Consider the following 21,873-nt stretch of genomic DNA (forward strand, 5'->3'; position numbering starts at 1 on the left):
GGCGCTGTCCCTCAGCTCTTCAGCTCAAGGCTATTGCTCTACCACTTGAGCCACAGAGCCACTTCTGGCTCTTTTCTTTTTGCTTATGTGGTGCTGAGGAATCGAACCCAGGGCCTCAGGCATGCAAGGCAAGCGCTCTACCACTGAGCCACCTTACCAGCCCATCACTTTAGTTACTTTTTAAGATAAAGTTTCACATTTGTGCTCAGGCTAGCCTGAATTTGAATCCTTCTATATATGCTTCCTATGTAGCTGGGATGATAAACTTGAACCACTATGGCCAGATTTTTTGTTGAGATGGTGCTTATCAACTTCAGCTCCCCAGATCTCTACCTCAAAAGTAGAAAACATTACACGTGTGAGAACTGCAGGTGAATCTGGCTGGTGTTTTTCACTGTGTGAAAAAAACAGGCAAGGGATTTGGGGAGAGTTTTGACTATTACATGTTATTATATAATTATCCAATATGAGGATATATGTATATATTTATTATTTTGTGATTACAAGTTGTTCTTTCTTTAGATAAATAACATCTTTAGATTTCCTATTTCCTAGTCATAGTCTCTTTTCCAGCATAGGAGAAGCTTGGTTGGTTTCCTATAGGATATCCTAATACTATGAGTAGTGGACCTTTTTCTTCAGATTGGCTGCTTTTGAGCAGTTGTTACTTTTAGGCTCACTAGGCATGGTCTGAGTCAGATTATAAACATAGGTTTCTTTGAATGTAAGAGCCCTATAAAGTTTCTCTGAGTTACTCCTTATTGTTTAAGCAAAAGAAGCTACTTCAAGTAAATATTTCAAGTTAGCACACATTTATTAATGCTTTGTGTATTGTGTTATTAAGTTTTATAGAATTTCTGTAGTGTATGTTAAACAGATTGTCTTTTTTGTTATATAGGTGGATTCATTTCTAACGTGGTTGTGCTGATACTGATTATCTTTCTCTCTATCTCTTTTTTTTTTTTTGGGTCCTGTTGTGGGGCCTGAACTCTGGGCCTGGGCGTTGTCCCTCAGCTCTTCAGCTCAAGGCTAGCGTTCTACCACTTGAGCCACAGCGCCACTTCTGACTTTTTTTTTTTTTTGCTTATGTGGTGCTGAAGAATCGAACCCAGGGCCTCATGCATTGCAAGGCAAGCGCTCTACCACTGAGTCACCTTCCCAGTCCCTCTCATTTTTAAATTTGAGAAGAATTCACATTTCACGTACTTCAGTCTCTGATTTTGAAGGTGTAAATTGAATAATAGGTAGCAGTATTTAAGTGATGTTCTATTGTGGGTTAAAAAGATGGATTGATTCCAGAACGAAGTGTTTGAAAGTACTTACAGCTGGGTGCCTGTAATCCTAGCTATTCAGGATGCTGAGATCTGAGGATCTCAGTTCAAAGCCCGCCCGGGGGCAGGAACATCTGTGAGATTTTTATCTCCAATAAACCATTAGAAAACTGGAAGTGGCGCAGTGGCTCAAGCGGTAGAGCACTTGCCTTGAGCTGAAGACTGGGACAGCACCCAAGCCCAGAGTTCAAGCCCCACGACTGACAAAAAAAAATAAGAAAATACTTCATTGAGCCATCATTGTACCAGTTCATTTCAATTATATCTTTTCCTATTCATATTTGCCCCTTGCATTCAAAATAATTTTTTTGGGGGGTCCATTCATGGGGCCTGAACTCTGGGCCTGGGTGCTGTCCCTCAGCTCTTCAGCTCAAGGCTAGCGCTCTACCCTTGAGCCACAGTGCCACATACGGCTTTTTTTTTTCTTTTCTGCTTATGTGGTGCTGAGGAATTGAACCCAGGGCCTCATGCATGCAAGGCAGGTGCTCTACCACTGAGCCACCTTCCCAGCTCCTGGATTTAAATTTTTGTTAACTTTCCCTCCTTCCCTCCTTCCCTCCTTCCCTCCTTCCCTCCTTCCCTCCTTCCCTCCCTCCCTCCCTCCCTCCCTCCCTCCCTCCCTCCCTCCCTCCCTCCCTCCCTCCCTCCCTCCCTCTCTTCCTGCACTTCTGGTTTTAGAGTGATTTTGGAGATGAGCACCTTAGGGGATCTTTTTGGCCTGGTCTGGCTTGCAACCTCCATGCGTAGATCTCAGTCTCCACAGTAGCTAGGATTATGAGCCACTGGTGCCCAGCTGTGGATTTAAATTTTTTTTTTTTTTTGGTCCAGTCGTGGGGCCTGAACTCTGGGCCTGGGCACTGTCCCTCAGCTCTTCAGCTCAAGTCTAGCACTCTACCACTTGAGCCACAGCGCCACTTCGGCTTTTTTCTTTTTGCTTATGTGGTGCTGAGGAATCGAACCCAGGGCCTCATGCATGCAAGGCAAGTGCTCTACCACTCAGCCACCTTCCCAGCCCCTGGATTTAAATTTTTATCATAGTTATTTGTGGAAGATATTTATAGAGTAAAATCTTTTTTTTTTTTTTTTTGGTTTGTCATGGGGCTTGAACTTGGACTGGGCGCTGTCCCTGCACTCTTCAGCTCAAGGTGAGTGCTCTACCACTTGAGCCACAATGTCACTTCCAGTTTATGGTGGTTAATTGGGAGATAAGAATCTCACAGACTTTCCTGCTGGCTTTGAACCTTGATCCTCACATCTCAGCCTCTGCAGTAGCTAGGATTACAGGCGTTAGCCACTGTTGCCTGGCCACAAGTCATTTTTTGTACATACAATTCTCTTTTATACTAACTAATTTCTTTTTTTTTTTTTTTTTGGGTCCGGTCGTGGGGCCTGAACTCTGGGCCTGGGCACTGTCCCTCAGCTCTTCAGCTCAAGGCTAGTGCTCTACCACTTGAGCCACAGCGCCACTTCCGGCTTTTTTCTTTTTGCTTATGTGGTGCTGAGGAATCGAACCCAGGGCCTTGAGCATGCAAGGCATGCGCTCTACCACTGAGCCACCTTCCCAGCCCATACTAACTAATTTCTGTAATCTCTTTTAGCATGTCTCTCCCTCCACCCCACCTCCACTACTACTACTACTACTACTACTACTACTACTACTACTACTAGGGCTTGAACTCAATGTTTCACACTTGTAGTCTTGGTAGTTGGCTACTATTTTACTTGAGCCACACCTCCTGCACTGATTCTTGCTGGTTATTTTGGAGATGGAGTCTAGAAAACTTTTCTCTGTGGGTTGGCCTCAACCCATGATCCTCTAGATTTTAGCCTCCTGAGTAGGATTTACACGCATGAGCCAGCAACTAGCACATTTTTTTTCTTACTGTTTTTTAGAATAATGGTCTGTTTTAAAATAATATATGTAAAGTGCCAATTTTTGTTTCCTGTCTTTTTTGTTCTTTTTGTATTATATAAACAAATATCTAATAACTTCCACACTTTTTCTTTTTTATTAAACATATATGTATGTTATAAACTTACCTCTGTTTTATTTTGTTATTTTATTTAAGTAGTTGTACAAAGGTGTTGCCATTTAATAATGCAGTTTGTGAATACGATATAACTTGATTAGTGTCACCTTTTTCTACATTTTCTCCCATCCCTTGCTTAGTTACCATTTCTTTGTAGCTTCTTCACTGCATTCTCCCCATTGTCTCTACCTCATTCATCTGCCTTTTTCCTCTTGACCCCAGCCCACTTTTTTGGGGCACCTGCTTCCTGATATTTTATTTTGCTGAACTTTGATTTTGCTTTTCTAAAGAATTGCACTGAGTTCTTCCTTGAATTACCATCAGATTTCAGTTAATACATTTGTAAATATTTGCATAGCACCCAGTGTATTTACTTATAAGTTATAAGCTAAATTTAGCTTCTACCTATAAGGGAAACCATGCATACTTTGTTGCACTGAGCCTGACTTTTATTCACTTAACATGACTTTTCCAAGTTCTTTCTATTTCTTTACAAATGATACAATATCATTTTTTCTAAAGAATAGTAGAGGGGCTGGGAAGGTGGCTCAGTGGTAGAGTGCTTGCCTTGCATGTATGAGGTCCTGGGTTCGATTCCCCAGCACCACATAAGCAAAAAGAAAAAAGCCGGAAGTGGCACTGTGGCTCAAGTGGTAGAGCGCTAGCCTTGAGCTGAAGAGCTGAGGGACAGTGCCCAGGCCCAGAGTTCAGGCCCCATGACCGAACCACCCCTCCTCCCCCCCAAAAAAAGAATAGTAGAATTCCATTGTGTATATATTTACTATTTTAGTAACATCTTATAAACAACATTTTTGAGATTAGTATTTTTATTACCTTTTCGTTTCATTGCCTTTAATTACTTTATATATATATATATATAGAGAGAGAGAGAGAGAGAGAGAGAGAGAAAGATATTGTAGTACTAGCACATTATAATAAGACAAGAGGACATGACATAGTCTTTCATTATAATGTTTTGCATCTTGTTTTACACATTGAATATTATCAAACTTGTTACTATTTTTGAAGTGCTTAGGATTCTTTAGTTCTTTTTTGTATATTTATTTGGATGAGATATTTGTATTCAGGATTTTTTTATGTCTATGGATTTCTTTTTCTCTTAATTGTAAAGAAATATGTTGAGTTTTTTTTGTGTGTGATTATGAATATAACTTCAAGGTCTGCCAATTTTAGTTATATGTCTTTTTGAAGCTTCTTTATTTTGTATAAATGTAAATCGAGCTTACTTCCTTTTGGAATGATAAATTATGAAGTTAGTAAATTTATATCTAAAACTTGAAGGCAAATATATTTGAAACAAAAACATTTAGCTACATTAATTTTAATTATTTACCTTTTTCTTTTTCTTTCTTTTCTTTTCTTTTTTTCTGTTGCTAATTCTGGGGCTTAAACTGAGGGCCTGGGCATTATCCCTGAGATTTTTTGCTCAAGTCTAGTGTTCTATCTCTTGAACCACAGCTCTACTTCTGACTTTTTGGTGGTTAATTGGAAAGATTAGTCCTTAGACTTTCCTGCCCTGGCTTGCTTTGAACAGAAATCCTCAGATCTTAGCCTTCTGAGTAGCTAGCAGTATATTTATGAGTCACCCATGCTAGCTGCCTGGTCTTTTAAAATCTCTCTTTTAAATTCTTTTTAGATTTGTATATTTTATGGAGCATATAATTGAATTTTAAAAATTAAGTCTGACTTTTGTCATTCAGTGGAACATTTAGATCATTTACATGTAATTTTAGTATTTTGGGTTTATATTTTATTTTGTATTTCATTTTTTTCTTGCCTTCATTTGGACTAGTTTTTCTTATTTCAGTTTTTCCTTTAAAAGCTCTGCAGTGTTGTTATATTTTATTGAAGTCAAAATTTTTGTTAGCTGTTATGTATAACAATATATTTGAAGCTTAAATGTGAATATTGACATATATGCAGAAATTCTAGTTAGTCTTGACATTCTGTTAATGAGATTCTTTCCTCTTTCATTCCATGATGCATGGAAGCACAGTACTTGAACTATGATCATTTCCCAAACCAATTTATCTGTTTTCAAAAGAAAAACTTAAACAACAAATATGTCTGTTACATTTAGTGTATTATGTTTAGTTATTTTGTTACAGTATACTCTTAGAATTTAAGAATTTTTTTTTGGTCGGCTGTGGGGCTTGAACTCTGGGCCTGGGCTCTGTCCTTCAGCTCTTCAGCTCAAGGCGAGCGCTCTACCACTTGAGCTACAGCGCCACTTCCGGTTTTCTGGTGGTTTATTGGAGATAGGAGTCTCACGGTCTCTCCTGCCCGGGGTGGCTTTGAACCTCGATCCTCAGATCTCAGCCTCCTGAGTAGCTAGGATTACAGGCGTGAGCCACCAGCGCCTGGCAATTTAAGAATTTTTTATTTGTGCTTACTAGAACTTTTATCTGGCGATATTTTCTTTTGTCTGAAAAATGTCTAGTTGTACCATACACTGTCTCTTACCATCACTTATTTGTATTCTTGAAAGTTAGTCTTTTTCCCCACTCTAGTTACCTTTACAAAGTAAATATTATTGAAGTAGAATTAATACACAATAAGTTATGCTTAATTAAAACCAATGGATTTTGACAAATTTCTTTTCTTTTTTCTTTTTGGTTGGTCATGGGGCTTGAACTCTGGGTGCTGTTCCTGAGCTCTTCAGCTCAAGGCTAGCATTCTGCCACTTGAGCCACAGAGCCACTTCTGAGTTTTCTGAGTGGTTTTTTATTGGAGATTAGAGTCTCATGGACTTTGCTGCCCTGGCTGGCTTTGAACTGCGATCCTCAGATCTCAGCCTCTCCTGAGTTGCTAGGATTACAGGCGTGAGCCACCAGCGCCCGGCTGTGGATTTTGACAAATTTCTGTAGAACTATTTTCACTACCATTCTAGTCAAGAGACAGAATTATTTCCATCTTTTCAGACTACTTTTTGTACTTCTTATTCTGCTCATTTTCTGCCCAGCTAACCATTGGTCCATAGCATGGTGCTTAATTTTGCTTATTTTAGAACTTCTTATGAATGTCATCATACTATTTAGTCTTAAGTGTAAGACTTTTTATTCAGCTTATGTTTTTGAGATTTACACCTTACTACATTTTAGTGGGTTTTTGGATCAATTAGTAGTTTATAATGTGAATATTCCACAACTTACTCATGTATTGATGAATATGAGATTACTTGTAGTTTGGACTAACATAAATAAAATTGATACGAACATTTGTGTATAAAACTTTAGTGGACATACACCTTCACTTGTTTGGGTGTAAATACCTCTGAGTGAAATTTCTGAGTGTATGGAAAAACTTATATATTTTCACTTAATAGAATCAAGCTTTGGTGGCTTTTAAGGTAAAATTTTGACTTTAGTATTTCTCAGTTTCCCAGAAATGCAGCTGTATGTATGTATCTATGAATGTATGTTGTATGTATGTGGATTTTCCTCTTTGAATTCCTGTTTGGAATATGTGTGTTTGAATTCTTGAGTTGTTTTCTTGTAGGATCGGGAATACCTCTTGTCCTTTTTGCTCTCTTTTCTCTTTTTTAGTTCTAATTGGTTGGAAGCCATTTAATTTTCCATGTTTTTGAACTTCTTTTTGATACTGCTTTCTCTCTTTATGCTATATGTAGTTTATTTCATCAAAGCAATTTGCCAGCTCTCTCATTGTCTTTTTAGATTCACTATGTATCAAAGTTTGTAGTTTGATTGTGTGTTGGGAGATAGCATCTCCACTGTAGCCCTGGCTTGTCTTTGCTTCTGTCTCCCTAGTCCTGGGATTACAGGTATGTACCACCATAACTGTGTCTAAAGCATTACCTCTCTTAGTCCCACTTTCTCTCCTCCTTTCCTTTTACCTTATTTGCTTAAAAATTAAGTATAGAATATTAACTACATTTTCTTTATATTTTTTTGTTTGCAAAAATTATGTAGATACTCTAGTCTTGTTGTTGTTGCTTTTGACAGGCACTGTTAAATTCTTCCTTGAAGGTTTTTGGATCACCCTGATAATGTGAATTCAGGCTTGCAAATCCATGTGATGTGATAGCAGGCTTTTGGTACCAATTTGTGAGTAGTAACATTTTCCACCATCTTAGTGCTAAGGCTTAAAGAGTTGGTTTTCCTTATCCTTGATTGATTTGTGGGAGGGTTATTTCTAGGACCACATGTTTGAGGGTTAGCTTTCTGGGTTTCCATTTTTGTGGTAGGATTTATCTTAGACTAGTTTTATCTTATGTTAGTTTTAGTTTATCTCCAACATTTTCTTTGAGGTGAGAATACCCATGGTCACCAGACTATACTTTCATAATGTGAACTGCAGTCTTTTTTAGTTATCATAGAAATGTCATAGGATAGGAGATTATAAAAACACAAAGAAGTGGAATATTTTGTGATACTTTTAATATTATTAAAACCTTTTTTCAAGTACTTTTAAAATTCTATATGAAAGTCAATAGTAGAGAGTAAAATAAGGGGTCAGAGTCCTTAAAAACAACTTACTGATAATTTCCCAACTATCCTGGTTTCTTTTTAACTAAGAAGTAAAGAAAACAAATTTAGTAGCTTTATTTACAATGATCAGACTTAGTTTAGCTGCAAATTATCATGCCCTGGAATTCTCAGAGTTACAAAAATAAGAGCTCAAATATTTATGCCATCCAAAATAGAAACACCTTAAATGAGACTTTGAATAATCATATAGATATTATACTAAAATCAATAATCTCATGCCTGATATTAATTTTCACAGAATCCTCTCTTCATTTAATATTTGTCCTTTATCCTGGCTTTCTTAATACATATATTGATATATGTAAATGTCCTAATATCTTATATAGCAATTGTAAATGTCCTTTTACCCCCTCTCCCCCTCCCCTTTGCTCCCCTCCCTCCCCCCTGGAGTACCTAGCCTTCCATATTTCCTTCAGCTGGTGTTTCTATGAAAATTTACTTGTTTCTTTTCTCTTCATGTTTCCACAGTCATTGTGGATTATATATACTACAGGTCTCATGTGAATTATCTTTGAATCCTTTGTTTTTAATATGATGAAAATTTGACGGTCCCAAAGAAAAAGACCTTTAAATTAACGTAACTAAATTAAAAGATAAATTGCAAATCTAGAAAAACATTTGTAAAAGTGAGTTATCTAGAGAAAGAGGGTGTGTGTATATGTATGTGTCTCAGATTTACATGGATTCACACAACAAAAAAATATGTGTTGCAAACAAATTCCTTAGGAAGAATTGCTAGTAATTAGCAAAAGTGGGGAAAATTAATTGCTTTTTTGGTAGTTGAAATATAAATTAGAATAATAGTAAATATATTCCTTAAATAACAATTTAGAAAAATTTTTTAAAAAGCTGTGTGCAAGCTATGTTGTCAAGGTAGCACTTGGAATCTTCACATATGTAGTTGTTGTGAATATACATTAATGTGAGCATTTTGGGAGAGCATCAGGATAGTTTATATTAGGCTTTAAAATTGAATATAGAGAGAGCTGAGAAGATGGCTCAGTGGTAAATGCTTGCCTTGTATGCCTGAGGCTCTGGGTTCAATTCCTCAGCACCACATAAGCGAAAAGAAAAAAGCCGGAAATGTCGCTGTGGCTCAAGTGGTAGAGTGCTAGCCTTGAGCTGAAGAACTGAGGGACAGCGCCCAAGCCCAGAGTTCAGGCCCACGACCTGACCCCCCCCCCTAAAAAAAAAAAATTGAATATAGAGAGCTTGCTTCAGCAGCAAATATACTAAAATTGGAATGATACAGAGAACATTATTCATGGCCCCTGTATGAGGATGAAACCCAAAATGTGAGCATTCCATATTTTAAAGCCAGGCCCATAAACAAAAAGGGAGCATGTTTTCTTTCATGTATCTTAGCCATGGATCTTAGACCCCAAACATAACCCTCCCATTTAAAAGCCCAGAGGGGCATATGTTGAATTTATTGTATGCAGCAGTAAAACTTGAAGGAGTAAGATCTTTGAACAATTAGCAGACAGCTTAATAAAGTAAGTATCAGGAAGCTGAAATGAGAGTGAATAAAGAGGGATGGTGGGTGGGTGAGTGGAGGAATGAATGAACACAAAATGGAACAGGGAGGGAAGTGGCGCTGTAGCTCTAGTGGTAGAGGGCTCGCCTTGAGCTGAAGAGCTGAGGGACAACGCCCAGGCCCAGAGTTCAAGCCCCACGACCAACAAAAAAAAAAAAAAATGGAACAGGGAATGAATATATCTTTAATACCCAGTGTGTATATGTGATAAAGAAAATGCGAAATGTACCTTGCCCATGTAATTGTAACCCCTCTGTACAGTATTTTCACAATAAAAAAAAGTTAAAAAAATGTGAAATGTGAAATGAGTTTGGGAAAAAGGGTAGATAGGATGGGAGAAAATAATGGAAAGAGGTGACTGTGATCAAGAACTACTAGCTAGTTAAAATAACCATATTAAATTTATCCCCCTTTATAACCTTTTGAAGTTTAGAAAACAGACAAAAATAAATATAGACTCTGACCCTGTAATTCCACTTTGGTACATAGGAAATCATTCTAAGAAAGCAAAACTTTTTCATTGCAGAGTTTTTTATATCAGTAAAATTTTGATAATGGGTTCAATATAAACCTTACCTATCTGTTTAAATAATTTCACATTCTATTAAAGATTAAATACTCCTATTAAATGCAGGAGAATTATTAAACCAATTAGTATTTATGTGGTTTATGTCCTATATGGATAAAAATACTTTGAAAAGAATTAAGCATCAATCCTGTGTGTGTGTGTGTGTGTGTGTGTGTGTGTGTGTGTGTGTGTGTGTGTGTGTGTGTGTGTGTGTGTGTGTGTGTGTGTGTGTGTGTGTGTGTGTGTGTGTGTGTGTGTACTGTTATTAGGGCTTGAACTCAGTTCCTTTGGCTTTGTTGTTCAGGACTTGGGCACTACCACTTGAGCCACACCTCCAAAGTTTGTTGGACTACCAGATCCTTCTAGGTCTCAACCTACTGAGTAGGTAGGATTGTATGTGTGAGCAACCAGCCCCTGGATTAACATCCTAATTTCAATTTGGCTTCCTTGATGCTTTTCATCTTTCTAGACCAACTTCTTCCTTGAGCTCCTAGTTTATTTGCATCTCATCAACATTAATATTCAAATATCTCATGGCTCAGTTTTTGTCTTCCTTGCTTTCTTTTTTCATTGATGATTTTTATTCACATGGCATAGAATAATATCTGTATACTATGACCCTAAGTTTACATAGGTTCTGCATAAACTTTTTTTTTTAATGTTGAGACTTATCCAGCATCTCATTTTAACCTGAATATGTGTGTCAGTAACCCACATTTTGCATGTCCAGAATTAAATTTCAAAATCACGTTTTTCTCGTTGTTGTTGGGAACACTTCTATATCATCTGCAGCCTCCCTGTGATTTCTACCTTATATGTGGTCTATCAGCATATAAATTAGGTTCTGCAATATGTTCAGAAGTTCCTTGGATCACTGCAACAACTTCTCTCCTTCTGTTCTTCCTTCCTCAATCTGTTCTCAGAGGAGTACCGGAGTAGTGGTTTTCAAATCCATTTGGCCTTGCAAGGGTCATTTAAAAATGTCTGGGGACACTTTTGTTTTTCACAAATAGGGAGTATGTGTATGGATGTGTGCTTCTAGCATCTAGTGTGTAGAGACACATATATACTGCTAAACACCCTGAAGTATGTAAGATAGTATCTTCTGTTCTCTCAAGTCATCTACTCATGTGATAAATGCTGCTGTAGAATAGTATTCCCTCCCTCCCTACATTCCTCCCTATATTTTTAATACTTAATGTTATGGCACTTATCCTCTTGGCTCTTAATCCCATGCAGAGCAGAATCAAAATTCTAAGAACCTCTAGTACCTGGCCTTCTTTGGCTTCTTGGAATTTACCTTGCTTTGTTCTGTTCCATCCAGCCTGTCTTTGAACAGGCAGACATTTTTCCTCACTGATGCTGCTGGCTTGGCAGTCCTCTCTGCCTAGAATGTTGTTTCCTGTGTGTAGCATCATTAGATAATTAGTGATATTTATTAAATAATGATAATTTAGTTGTGTATTTTCTGTAGTAGGACTTTGGAGGACTTTACCCTTCCTAAAATTTCCATCTTTCTGTGGTATGGAGGCATTATTTTTATAATAGAACAAGTAAAAAAGTGTTATGATTTTATCATTAATGATTTTGTCTTTTATTGTATAACATTGCCTGTTTTACCCATTTGTAAAAATTTCAAGCATTGTTTTTTAAATGCCATACAAAATTGATGATGTTTTGCAAATATATGTTAATATTGACAATAGATTATACTTTCCTTTTTACACTTTTACAGGACTATGATTTAATCTCCAAAGAACCAAAGCCTCTTGTATTTGAGGGAAAAGTATGTGGTCCCATTGTTGTTCCTACAGCTGGTGAAGAAGCATCTGGGAATCCAAAGAAAAAAGGGGCTGTAATGAAGGAGAAAGTATCTTCTAAAGGAGAGGAAGGTGATAAGAAATCTACCCTCATGGATGTCACAAAGGAAAATGCTAAAGATAATGACAGAACGTTATTACAGCAGCTCCGAGATCCAAACAGAACTACTTCTTCCCACAGCTTAAACAATGATATTGTGAAGGCCTTGGACCGAATCACATTGCAGAATATTCCTTCTCAAACAGCCCTGTGCTCGACTGCCATAGTGAAGAAGGATTATAGTCTTCCTCTTAGTGTCCTGACATGCACAAAAGCATGCCCACATGTAGTTAATTGTGGAAATGCTCTTTTTGAGGGACGAACAGTACACCTAGGGAAGCTTTGTTGTACTGGGGTTGAAACTGAAGATGATGAAGATACCGAGTCTAGTTCATCAGTAGAACAGCCATCAGTTGAAGTTCCTGATGTACCAACACTCCATGACCCTGACCTGTATATTGAGATTGTGAAAGATACAAAATCTGTCCCAGAATATACAGAGGTGGCTTATCCTGATTATTTTGGTCACACTCCACCCCCATTCAAAGAGCCTATTTTAGAGAGACCTTATGGTGTACAACGGTGAGTTATAGATTTCTTTGTGCAAGTAAGACTATTGTGTTAACATATTTCATATTGAAAATTACTTTGGATAATCAAGAGGAAAACTACTCTGAATTAAAATTTGTATGTGTATGTTTACCTGTATGTGTTTGTAATTATATATGTTCTGCTTTTGAAATTTTTCATGGTTTTGATATTGTCCTTGCAGCTTTACTGTATAACTTATTCAAATGAAGCTAGAATAACAAACAGGACCCTGTGATAAGTTAGAAATTCTCTGTAGACTGAATGTAAATATAGGACAGATTTATTTGCTTAGCAATATTTATGTAGTAATTTAATATTTGAACATGGTTAAGGTATGTGATTTAAAAAGACAAAGTAGACACTAATACTTTATTTAAAAATTTAATTGTAAATATACACCCTAAACACTTGGGCTTCCTAAAAGTAGTAACATTAAATAATTAGTAGTATGCAAAGTAATATTAAATATTACAAATAGAGTTAAACAAGGCCAATTAGTAATTTTGGTTTATAAGAACACCTGTGGAGTATGTCTGAACTACTTTTTGGTGATTTTATGATGATGGTTTATCAGTTTCTCAACAAAAACATAAATGCTCTTGACTAAGAAGATAGTATTTTATAAAGAAGCAAGGCCTTGCTGTTGGTTTTGAGTCTTCTTAGAATATAAGTTTGTTTCTTTTTTTTTGGTCAGTTGTGTGGCTTGAACTCTGGGCCTCAGTGCTGTCCCTCAGCTCTTCAGCTCAAGACTAGTGCTCTACTACTTGAGCTACAGCGCCACTTCCGGTTTTCTGGTGTTTTTTTGGGGATAAGAATTTCATGGACTTTCCTGCTGGGGCTGGCTTTGAACTGCAATCCTCAGATCTCAGCCTCCTGAGTAGCTAGGATTACACGCATGAGCCACTGGCGCCCGGCTTAGAATATAAGTTTTTTGTTTTTTGTTTTTCTGATTATGTGGTGCTGAGGAATCGAACCCAGGGCCTCATGCATGCAAAGCAAGCACTCTACCACTGAGTCACCTTCCCAGCCAGAATATAAGTTTCTTTAAAGCAACAAATGCATCTTATTTTTATCTGTAGACCTAGTGTGATTTATCACTTTTACTTGACTATTTAGTGTATGTTTTGTGCTGGTAGTTGGCTCTTAGATCCACAGGTATGGACTCTCACTTCACTTAGAATCAGGACCTTACTTCACTGGGAAGGATGTGTGGGAGTAGGCCTGGACTTTGGAATGTACTGAGTCGTTCCCCCACCCCTTTCAGGCTGTGGCATCTAGAGGTAGGTGGCCTTGTGGTTTGCTGTAATGGTGAATAACAGGCACAGGTGAAGCTCTTACTGAGAGGGAACACTCTGCACAGATGTCATCTTTTAGGGTACAGACTATGCACTAAATTAGAAGCTTCCTCATACTTGTATATCTCTTGTAAACGGCACATGGGTTTGGGAACCAGAAAGAAAGTTTGTGGTCTGTAGCATCAGAAATCTTAGTTCCACCAGATGCTGGTAGCTCAGGCCTGTAATCCTAGGTACTCAGGAAGCTGAGGGCAGGAATACCTTGAGACTGTGATCTCTAATTTTCCCCAAACTGAATGTGGAACTGTAGCTCAAAGTGGTAGAGCCTAGAAGAAGAAAATTCAGGGATAGCATGCAGTCCTTGAGTTAAATAAAGCCCCAGGACGGACCGACCAAAAGGAGAGAAAAAAAAAGAAAAGAATGAAATCCTACTTCCCGTAGTGGCTCTTGTCTTTTCACAATTTTACAACCAGGGCAAACTCTGTTTTCTGTGATTGCCAACTAGATACTGTAGATTGCTTAGAATTCAGACAGACTGGGAACTGCTGTGGCTTTTCTTCATCCATTCTTGTCTCTTTTACCATTTGTGATAAATTCTTTGACCTTGTCCCTCAAACATAAACTTTAGAATTGCATTGCAAATCAGATTTACAAATTATAGTCCAACTTTTTTTGTATATTAAATAGATCACTGTCTTTTTCCTGAAATACCTGACATTCTCATTGCCTGTGTTCCAAGTATTATATAAGATGTTTAAATTCAACCCAAATCTTTAGGGTTTGTTTGTTTGTTTGTTTTTGTGTGTGTACCCCTGAGGCTGAACTCAAGGCATGGGTGCTTTCTCTGAGCTTTTTGTGCTCATGATTAAGGCTCTACCACTTCAGCCACAGCTCCGCTTCTGGCTTTTTGTTGTATAGATAATAGTGTAGATATAATATTCCTACGGACTTTCCTGCTTGTCCAGCTTTGACCTTCTGATCCTCAAATCTCAGCCTCCTTAGTACTAGGATTATAGGCATGAGCCAATGGTGCCTGACTAAGATTTATTTTTGATGTTATGAAGTCAGTGAAATAAAACACAGAGTTTGATGAGTCTTGCTATGTGTAATGTAAAGATTGGTATATAAGTTAAAGTGCAAGGCAGATGGAACATAAGGAAATACAAGCACTGAAAAACCCAGTAATTTAAAACTGTTACCTTCTGGAAAATGTACCATAAGAAAGTAATACTGGGGCTGGGAAGGTGGCTCAGTGGTAGAGCACTTGCCTTGCATGCATGAGGCCCTGAGTTCAATTCCTCAGCACCACATAAGCAGGGGAAAAAAGCCGGAAGTGGCGCTGTGGCTCAAGTGGTAGAGCGTTAGCCTTGAGCTGAAGAGCTGAGGGACAGCGCCCAGGCCCAGAGTTCAGGCCCACGACCGGACCCCCCCCCCCCCCCAAATAAAAGAAAGAAAGAAAGAAAGAAAGAAAGAAAGACTGGGCTCCAAGTACCTTTGAGAATGGAATGACCCATCCCTCTCCAAAAGTTTCAGACATTTCTTTCCTCATAAGGAGTCCTTAAAGAAAATGTTATTTTGCATTTTTATTTGTTAATAAAGAAATTATTCATAACTTTTGAAGCAATCTAAAGCCTTTTGTTTCCCTATCAGCATCATGTGATGATGACTTACCAAGTTTCATTCATATACTCTGTTATGGAAGGGTTCCTTTTTATCCTATTTATCACTATTTGATTTTGATCCTTGTCAAAATTTTCTTGGGTGTCAGATACTTGATAAAAAGCAAGACTATTTCTATTTTAATATATTTCAGATACTGAGAATGATTGCACTGATATAGATGAAGTTCTAGATTTTGTTGTAATAGTCTGATTCTTTTTTTTTTTTGGGTCCGGTCGGGGGGCCTGAACTCTAGGCCTGGGCACTGTCCATCAGCTCTTCAGCTCAAGGCTAGCACTCTACCACTTGAGCCACAGTGCCACTTCTGGCTTTTTTCTTTTTGCTTATGTGGTGCTGAGGAATTGAACCCAGGGCCTCATGCATGCAAGGCAAGCACTCTACTACTGAGCCACTTTCCCAGCCCGTAGTCTGATTCTTTTATAATTTCATTTACTGCGTGTTCTCTAATGATGTTAATTACTTTAGGTTTACCTGCCTTTTAAAATGTTCTCCATTTAAATTTTGGACATCAAAAGTTCCTACATTTTTTCTCCTTATTTCATATACACTGTAGATATCTATCAAGTGTTTATGTGGAGGTGGGGCAAACAGCATATTCTTTTTTTTTAATTTTTTATTGTAAAGATACTATACAGAGGGTTACAGTTACATGAGTAAGGTAATGAGTACACTTCCTATTGAGCATTGTTACCTCCTCCATTGTTTTCCCCCTACCATCCCTTCCCTCCCTACCTTCCCCGAGGTTCTTTTTTTTTTTTTCTCTTTAATTGTGATTAAGTGATTACATAATTTCCCAATTTCACAGTATTGTGGAATAATGATGCTCATTTAAAGTCACAAGTTCATTCTAACTTTCCTGGAGCAAATTGTCTATCACAGTCTATAACATATAACGGTGTCCACATATACACCATACATGTGATCAGCAGCATGGGTATATTTAGTAGTAGTTCGACCAGATGAGTGGGAGTTCTTTGTTTCTTTCTTTCTTTTTTTTTTTTTTTTTTAATTTTGGTCCGGTCGTGGGGCTTGAACTCTGGGCCTGGGTGCTTTCCCTCAGCTCTTCAGCTCAAGGCTAGCACTCTATCACAAGAGCCACAGCGCCACTTCTGGCTTTTTTCTTTTTGCTTATGTGGTGCTGAGGAATCGAACCCAGGACCTCAGGCATGCAAGGCAAGTGCTCTATCACTGAGCCATCTTCCCAGCCCCAGTTCTTTGTTTCTTAAGTCCTGTTAATTTTGTCGTATCACCTAACATTTTGGATTTATCATCCACTTATCAGGGAGACCATGTACCGTTTGTGTCTTTGCTCTTGGCTTACCTTGCTCAACATGATTCCTTCTAGCTCCATCCATTTCCCTGCAAATGCCATTATTTTGTCATTTCTAATGGCTGCATAATATTCCATTGTGTATAGATACCACAATTTTTGGATCCATTCATCTGTGGTGGGGCATCTGGGTTGTTTCCATATCCTAGCTATTGTGAACAGTGCTGCAATAAACATGGAGGTGCACGTGTCCTTGTATATTGGTTCAAACAGCATATTCTTGATGCTCAAACATATATTCTTCATAGGTGTCTAGGTCTTCTCGCTTCACTCTTTTACTGTTACTTTTTAGTTTTAGGGTTTTTTTTGGGGGGGGGTCCAGTCGTGGGGCCTGAACTCTGGGCCTGGGCACTATCCCTCAGCTCTTCAGCTCAAGGCTAACACTCTACCACTTGAGCCACAGTGCCACTTCCTGCTTTTTTTTTTTCTGCTTATGTGGTGCTGAGGAATTGAACCCAGGGCCTCAGGTATGCAAGGCAAGCGCTCTACCACTGAGCCACCTTCCCAGCCCTACTGTTATTTTTTAATAATGAGTCAGAAACTTCAGAATTATTTGCTCCTTCAGATAGCATCAGTTTGAGAATAGAACAGCAAAAATATAATACAGCATGAGTACCTGAATAGTTGAATTAGACTTGATGGAGCTGGTGAGACTAGGTGTGCTGAGACATCTTGGCATGGCAGGATGTTCTTTGAAAAGAAATTTTACTCTTGGCATGACTCTTGTGCTTGCGCACTCTTGCTCTCATGTTCGTGTTCTCTCTCGCTCTCTCTCCCCCTTCCGTCTCCCTCCCCTTTGCTCTCTCCCCCTTTCTCTTTCCTTCTATTAATTTTATTTTTCTAGATACCACTTTTCTCAACTAAGTTGAGAATTAGGTAATTGATTTTCAAGTTTAAGTTCTCATTAATGACTAATATTAAAACAAAATAATAGCATATTACACATAGTATAGTTAAGTATTACTTCATAATTCTTTTCTCCTCTTTATACCCTCATCTTGTGATGGTTAGCTGTTCTCATGGCTAAAATACCTGAGAGGACAACTTATGGAAGGAGGGATTTTTGCTCAGTTTCATAGATGGCAGTCTATCATGACAGGGAGGACATTTAAATGCACTCTATCACATAGTGGACAGAAAACAGGGAGGGAGGGAATGAGAATGAGAATATAGGAATGGCTTAGAGCAAGTATAGCTCAAGAAATAGTCCAGTGACCAACTTTCTCTAAAAGCCCTACCTGCTGCTTTATACCACCTCCTAATAATGCTGACATATTAAGATTCCCTCTAGAGATTAATCCATTGATCATTTTTTAAAAAATCTGTGGTCTTTAGAAATACCCTCAGACATACCTGGAGATGTTCTTTACTGACTTCCTTGATACTAATACAGTCAAGATTAACCATCAGAAGGATTGTGATTTAAAAATTTCTTATTGACCTAAATAAAGAAGTCTAATATTCTCTCAGATTGGTAAAATATGGCCCATATATCAAATCCAGCTTATTACCTATTCATATTCATTTCAGAAGCGCAGAACAGTTTTTGCATGTTTAAATGGTTAATAGTTCAATGAAAAAAATGTCTTGGGACATAAGAACACTATATCAGATTAATATTGTATCTATGAAATTTTATTGAAACACAACTATGCCTATTGTTTAACAATATATATTATCTGTGGTTGATTTTATGCAACAGTGGCAGAGTTGAATCATTATAACAAAAACTAGGCTTTACAGAAATAAACCTACTACTTAATATTTTCTGACTTGTAATTAGGTAGTTTGAAGGCTTGAAGGTTCTTTATTGTGGACAGGTGTTAGGTATTTTTTTCTTTTTTAATGAGATTAATTATGTGGGGGGGGTTTGAACTCAGGGACTGGGCACTGACTCATAAATATGTTTACACACACACACACACACACACACACACACACACACACACACACACACACACACACACACACACACACACACACACACACACACACACACACACACACACACACACACACACACACACACCACACACACACACACACACACACACACACGTATATATAATCTTTACTTGTTCAACAACCGGTTTTCTGGTGGTTAATTGGAGATAAGAGTCTCACAGACTTTCCTGACTTTCCTGCCCAGCCTGGTTCTGAACTGGGATCCTCAGATCTCAGCCTTCTGAGTAGCTGGGATTGCAGGTGTGAGCCACTGGCGCCCGGCTTTTTTTAATTTTCTTTAAGTAGTTGTATAAAGTAGTTAACATTCATCTTATGAACTGATTTTCAACAAATCATTCTCCTTCATTCCTCTCAACCCAACTCCTTCCCTTAATTGCTTAAATTTCATAAGCTATGTATTGAGTATTATGACTTCATTCTCCCTGCTTTTCTTTGTATTCATTTTGTTGAACTGGGAATTGGTTTTTCTGAGGCATTAACGCCATTTTAACTTGCTCCCCAAATTACCATGCTTCAGTTAATATGTTTGTGTATACTTGTGTACAGCCTCATGTATGTTTGCTTGTGCACTTATAAATTCTAGCTTCCACATATGAGAGAAAACATGCATGTGTTTTCTCTGTAGCCCTGATTTTCTTAACATAATTTTTTATAGCTCCATTCATCTTTGTAGATGGCATAACATTCTTTCTAATGTATGAATAAAATTCTATTGTGTGTATGTACTACATTTTCTTGATCCATTTGTCCATCGAGGCCCATGTGGGCTATTTGTATATGTTGGCTGTGGTAAATTGTACAGAAGTGAACACAATTGTGCAAGTGTGCCTGGCTTTCTTTAACTTATACTTTGAGCAGTTGCTGAATATTGTGTGAATTACTTGACAACTTTTGGGTCCCTGTCTGGATGTATTATATTATAAATGGATATCTGATTTAATGAAGATTTACTGTTTTCTCACTTTCTGAGCACAGAAGATTAGATTCTTTTAAAATTATTTAGCAAGCTGGGAATGGTGGTGCATACCTGTAGTGCCAGCTACTTGGGACGCTGAGGCAAGAGAATTTAAGCCCAGGATTTAAAGACCAGCCTGAATAACATAATATAGTAAGACCTCCATCCATAAATTAAAAAAAATTCAGTATTAAATAAACAAACTATTAGCATACCTATTTCATTTGGAAAACAAGTTCATTAATTACAAGATTCATATCTGAAGTAGTTACATAGTAAAACATATAAACATACCAATCATTACTTGAAGCCATAGTTTTGGCTTAGGCCGGACTTAAAATTTTTTAAATGAAACATCTCTTGTTTGAAAGTATGTTAAAATTTTTGGTGCATTTTTCCTGTTTTCCTACTTTATAAAATTACAACTTGAGAAAAAGAAAGAAGCAAAGTCAGTTTTTTGTCTTCTTTGGAAAGAAAACCATTATTAGCATTTTAATTTATTTTCTTTCCATTACTTTTCCATAAATGTGATTCTATGATATATAATTTCTTGTTGTTTTATATAAATACTACATTTTTAAAGAGGAATTTCTTTTCTTTTTTTTGGGGGGGGGAGGGTCTGGTCGTGGGGCCTGAATCTGGGCCTGGGCGCTGTCCCTCAGCTCTTCAGCTCAAGGCTAGCGCTCTACCACTTGAGCCACAGCACCACTTCTGGCTTTTTTCTTTTTGCTTATATGGTACTGAGGAATCGAACCCTGGGCCTCAGGCATGCAAGGCAAGCGCTCTACCACTGAGCCAACTTCCCAGCCCCAAAAAGAATTGATTTTCTAAAACTGCACTCATCAAAATAAAACAGAATGAAAACATTTTTCTTAAGCACAGAAAGGCAAATGAAAAGTAATTAATACTATTTCTTTTTTTTTAAATTTTTTTATTGTAAAGATACTATACAGAGGGTTACAGTTACATGAGTGAGGTAATGAGTACACTTCCTCTTGAACATTGTTACCCCCTCCATTGTTTTCCCCCTACCATCCCCTCCCTCCCTCCCTTCCCCAAGGTTCTTTTTTTTTTTTGATTGTGATTAAGTGATTACTTAATTTCCGGAAATTCACAGTATTGTGGAATAATGATGCTCATTTAAAGTCACAAATTCATTCTAACTTTCCTGGAGCAAATTGTCTATCACAGTCTGTAATATATAACGGTGCTCACATGTTATATACCATATATGTGATCAGCAGCATGGGGATATTTGGTAGTGGTTCAACCAGATGAGTGGGAGTTCTTTGTTTCTTAAGTCCTGTTAGTTTTGTCGTATCACCTAACATTTTGGATTTATCATCCACTTATCAGGGAGACCATGTACTGTTTGTCTCTTCGTTCTTGGCTTACCTCGCTCAACATGATTCCTTCTAGCTCCATCCATTTCCCTGCAAATGCCATTATTTTGTCATTTCTAATGGCTGCATAATATTCCATTGTGTATAGATACCACAATTTTTGGATCCATTCATCTGTGGTGGGGCATCTGGGTTGTTTCCATATCCTAGCTATTGTGAACAGTGCTGCAATAAACATGGAGGTGCGCGTGTCCTTATATATTGGTTCCTGTTGTTCAGGGTAGATGCCTAGAAGTGGTATGACTGGGTCGTAAGGGAGGTCAATCTTTAGCTTTTTGTGGACCCTCCAGACTGCTTTCCAAAGTGGTTGTATGAGTGTACATTCCCACCAGCAGTGTAATAGCGTTCCTCGTTCTCCACATCCCCTCCAGCATTTGTCGTTGGCTGATTTGTGGATGTGGGACATTCTGACTGGGGTAAGGTGGTATCTCAGGGTTGTCTTTATTTGCATTTCCTTCACCACCAGGGATGATGAACATTTCCTCATGTGTTTCTTTGCCATTTTTATTTCTTCATTTGAGAAGTCCCTCTTTAGTTCCCTTGCCCATTTAGTAATTGGTTTGTTAGGTTTGGGAGGGATTAGTTTCTTGAGTTCCCTGTATATACAGGATGTTAACCCCTTGTCTGATATATTGCTGGTAAATATTTTTTCCCAATTAGTTGGTTGTCTTTCTAGCTTGGTTGCGATAGCTTTATCTGTGCAGAAGCTTTTTATTTTAAGGTAGTCCCATTTGTCGAGTCTCTCTCCAATTTGTTGTGACCCTGGGACTCTGTTCAGGAAGTTCCTTGCTGTGCCTAT

General features: G+C 37.9%; 1 protein-coding gene and 1 non-coding gene across 10 annotated transcripts in view; both read left to right on the forward strand.

Moving 5' to 3' along the window:
- The window catches only part of Agtpbp1 (ATP/GTP binding carboxypeptidase 1), a 210,576-nt gene that overhangs the window by 94,700 nt on the left and 94,003 nt on the right, over window positions 1-21,873 (forward strand). For all 9 annotated transcript variants that reach the window (XR_011375108.1, XR_011375109.1, XM_070035472.1 and 6 more), the window contains exon 14: window positions 11,731-12,437. Coding sequence is in view for 7 of the 9 variants with exons in the window: in XM_070035472.1 (XP_069891573.1) it covers window positions 11,731-12,437 (707 nt within the window). In the remaining 2 variants the exon portion in view is untranslated. The remainder of the gene's footprint in view (window positions 1-11,730; window positions 12,438-21,873) is intronic.
- LOC138837042 (U6 spliceosomal RNA) lies at window positions 9,103-9,204 on the forward strand. Its single transcript, XR_011375144.1, has one exon. It is a non-coding gene; the product is annotated as a U6 spliceosomal RNA (small nuclear RNA).

This window comes from Dipodomys merriami, unplaced genomic scaffold (assembly GCF_024711535.1).
Source record: "Dipodomys merriami isolate MVZ:Mamm:240054 unplaced genomic scaffold, mDipMer1.0.p SCAF_26, whole genome shotgun sequence".
NCBI lineage: Eukaryota > Metazoa > Chordata > Mammalia > Rodentia > Heteromyidae > Dipodomys > Dipodomys merriami.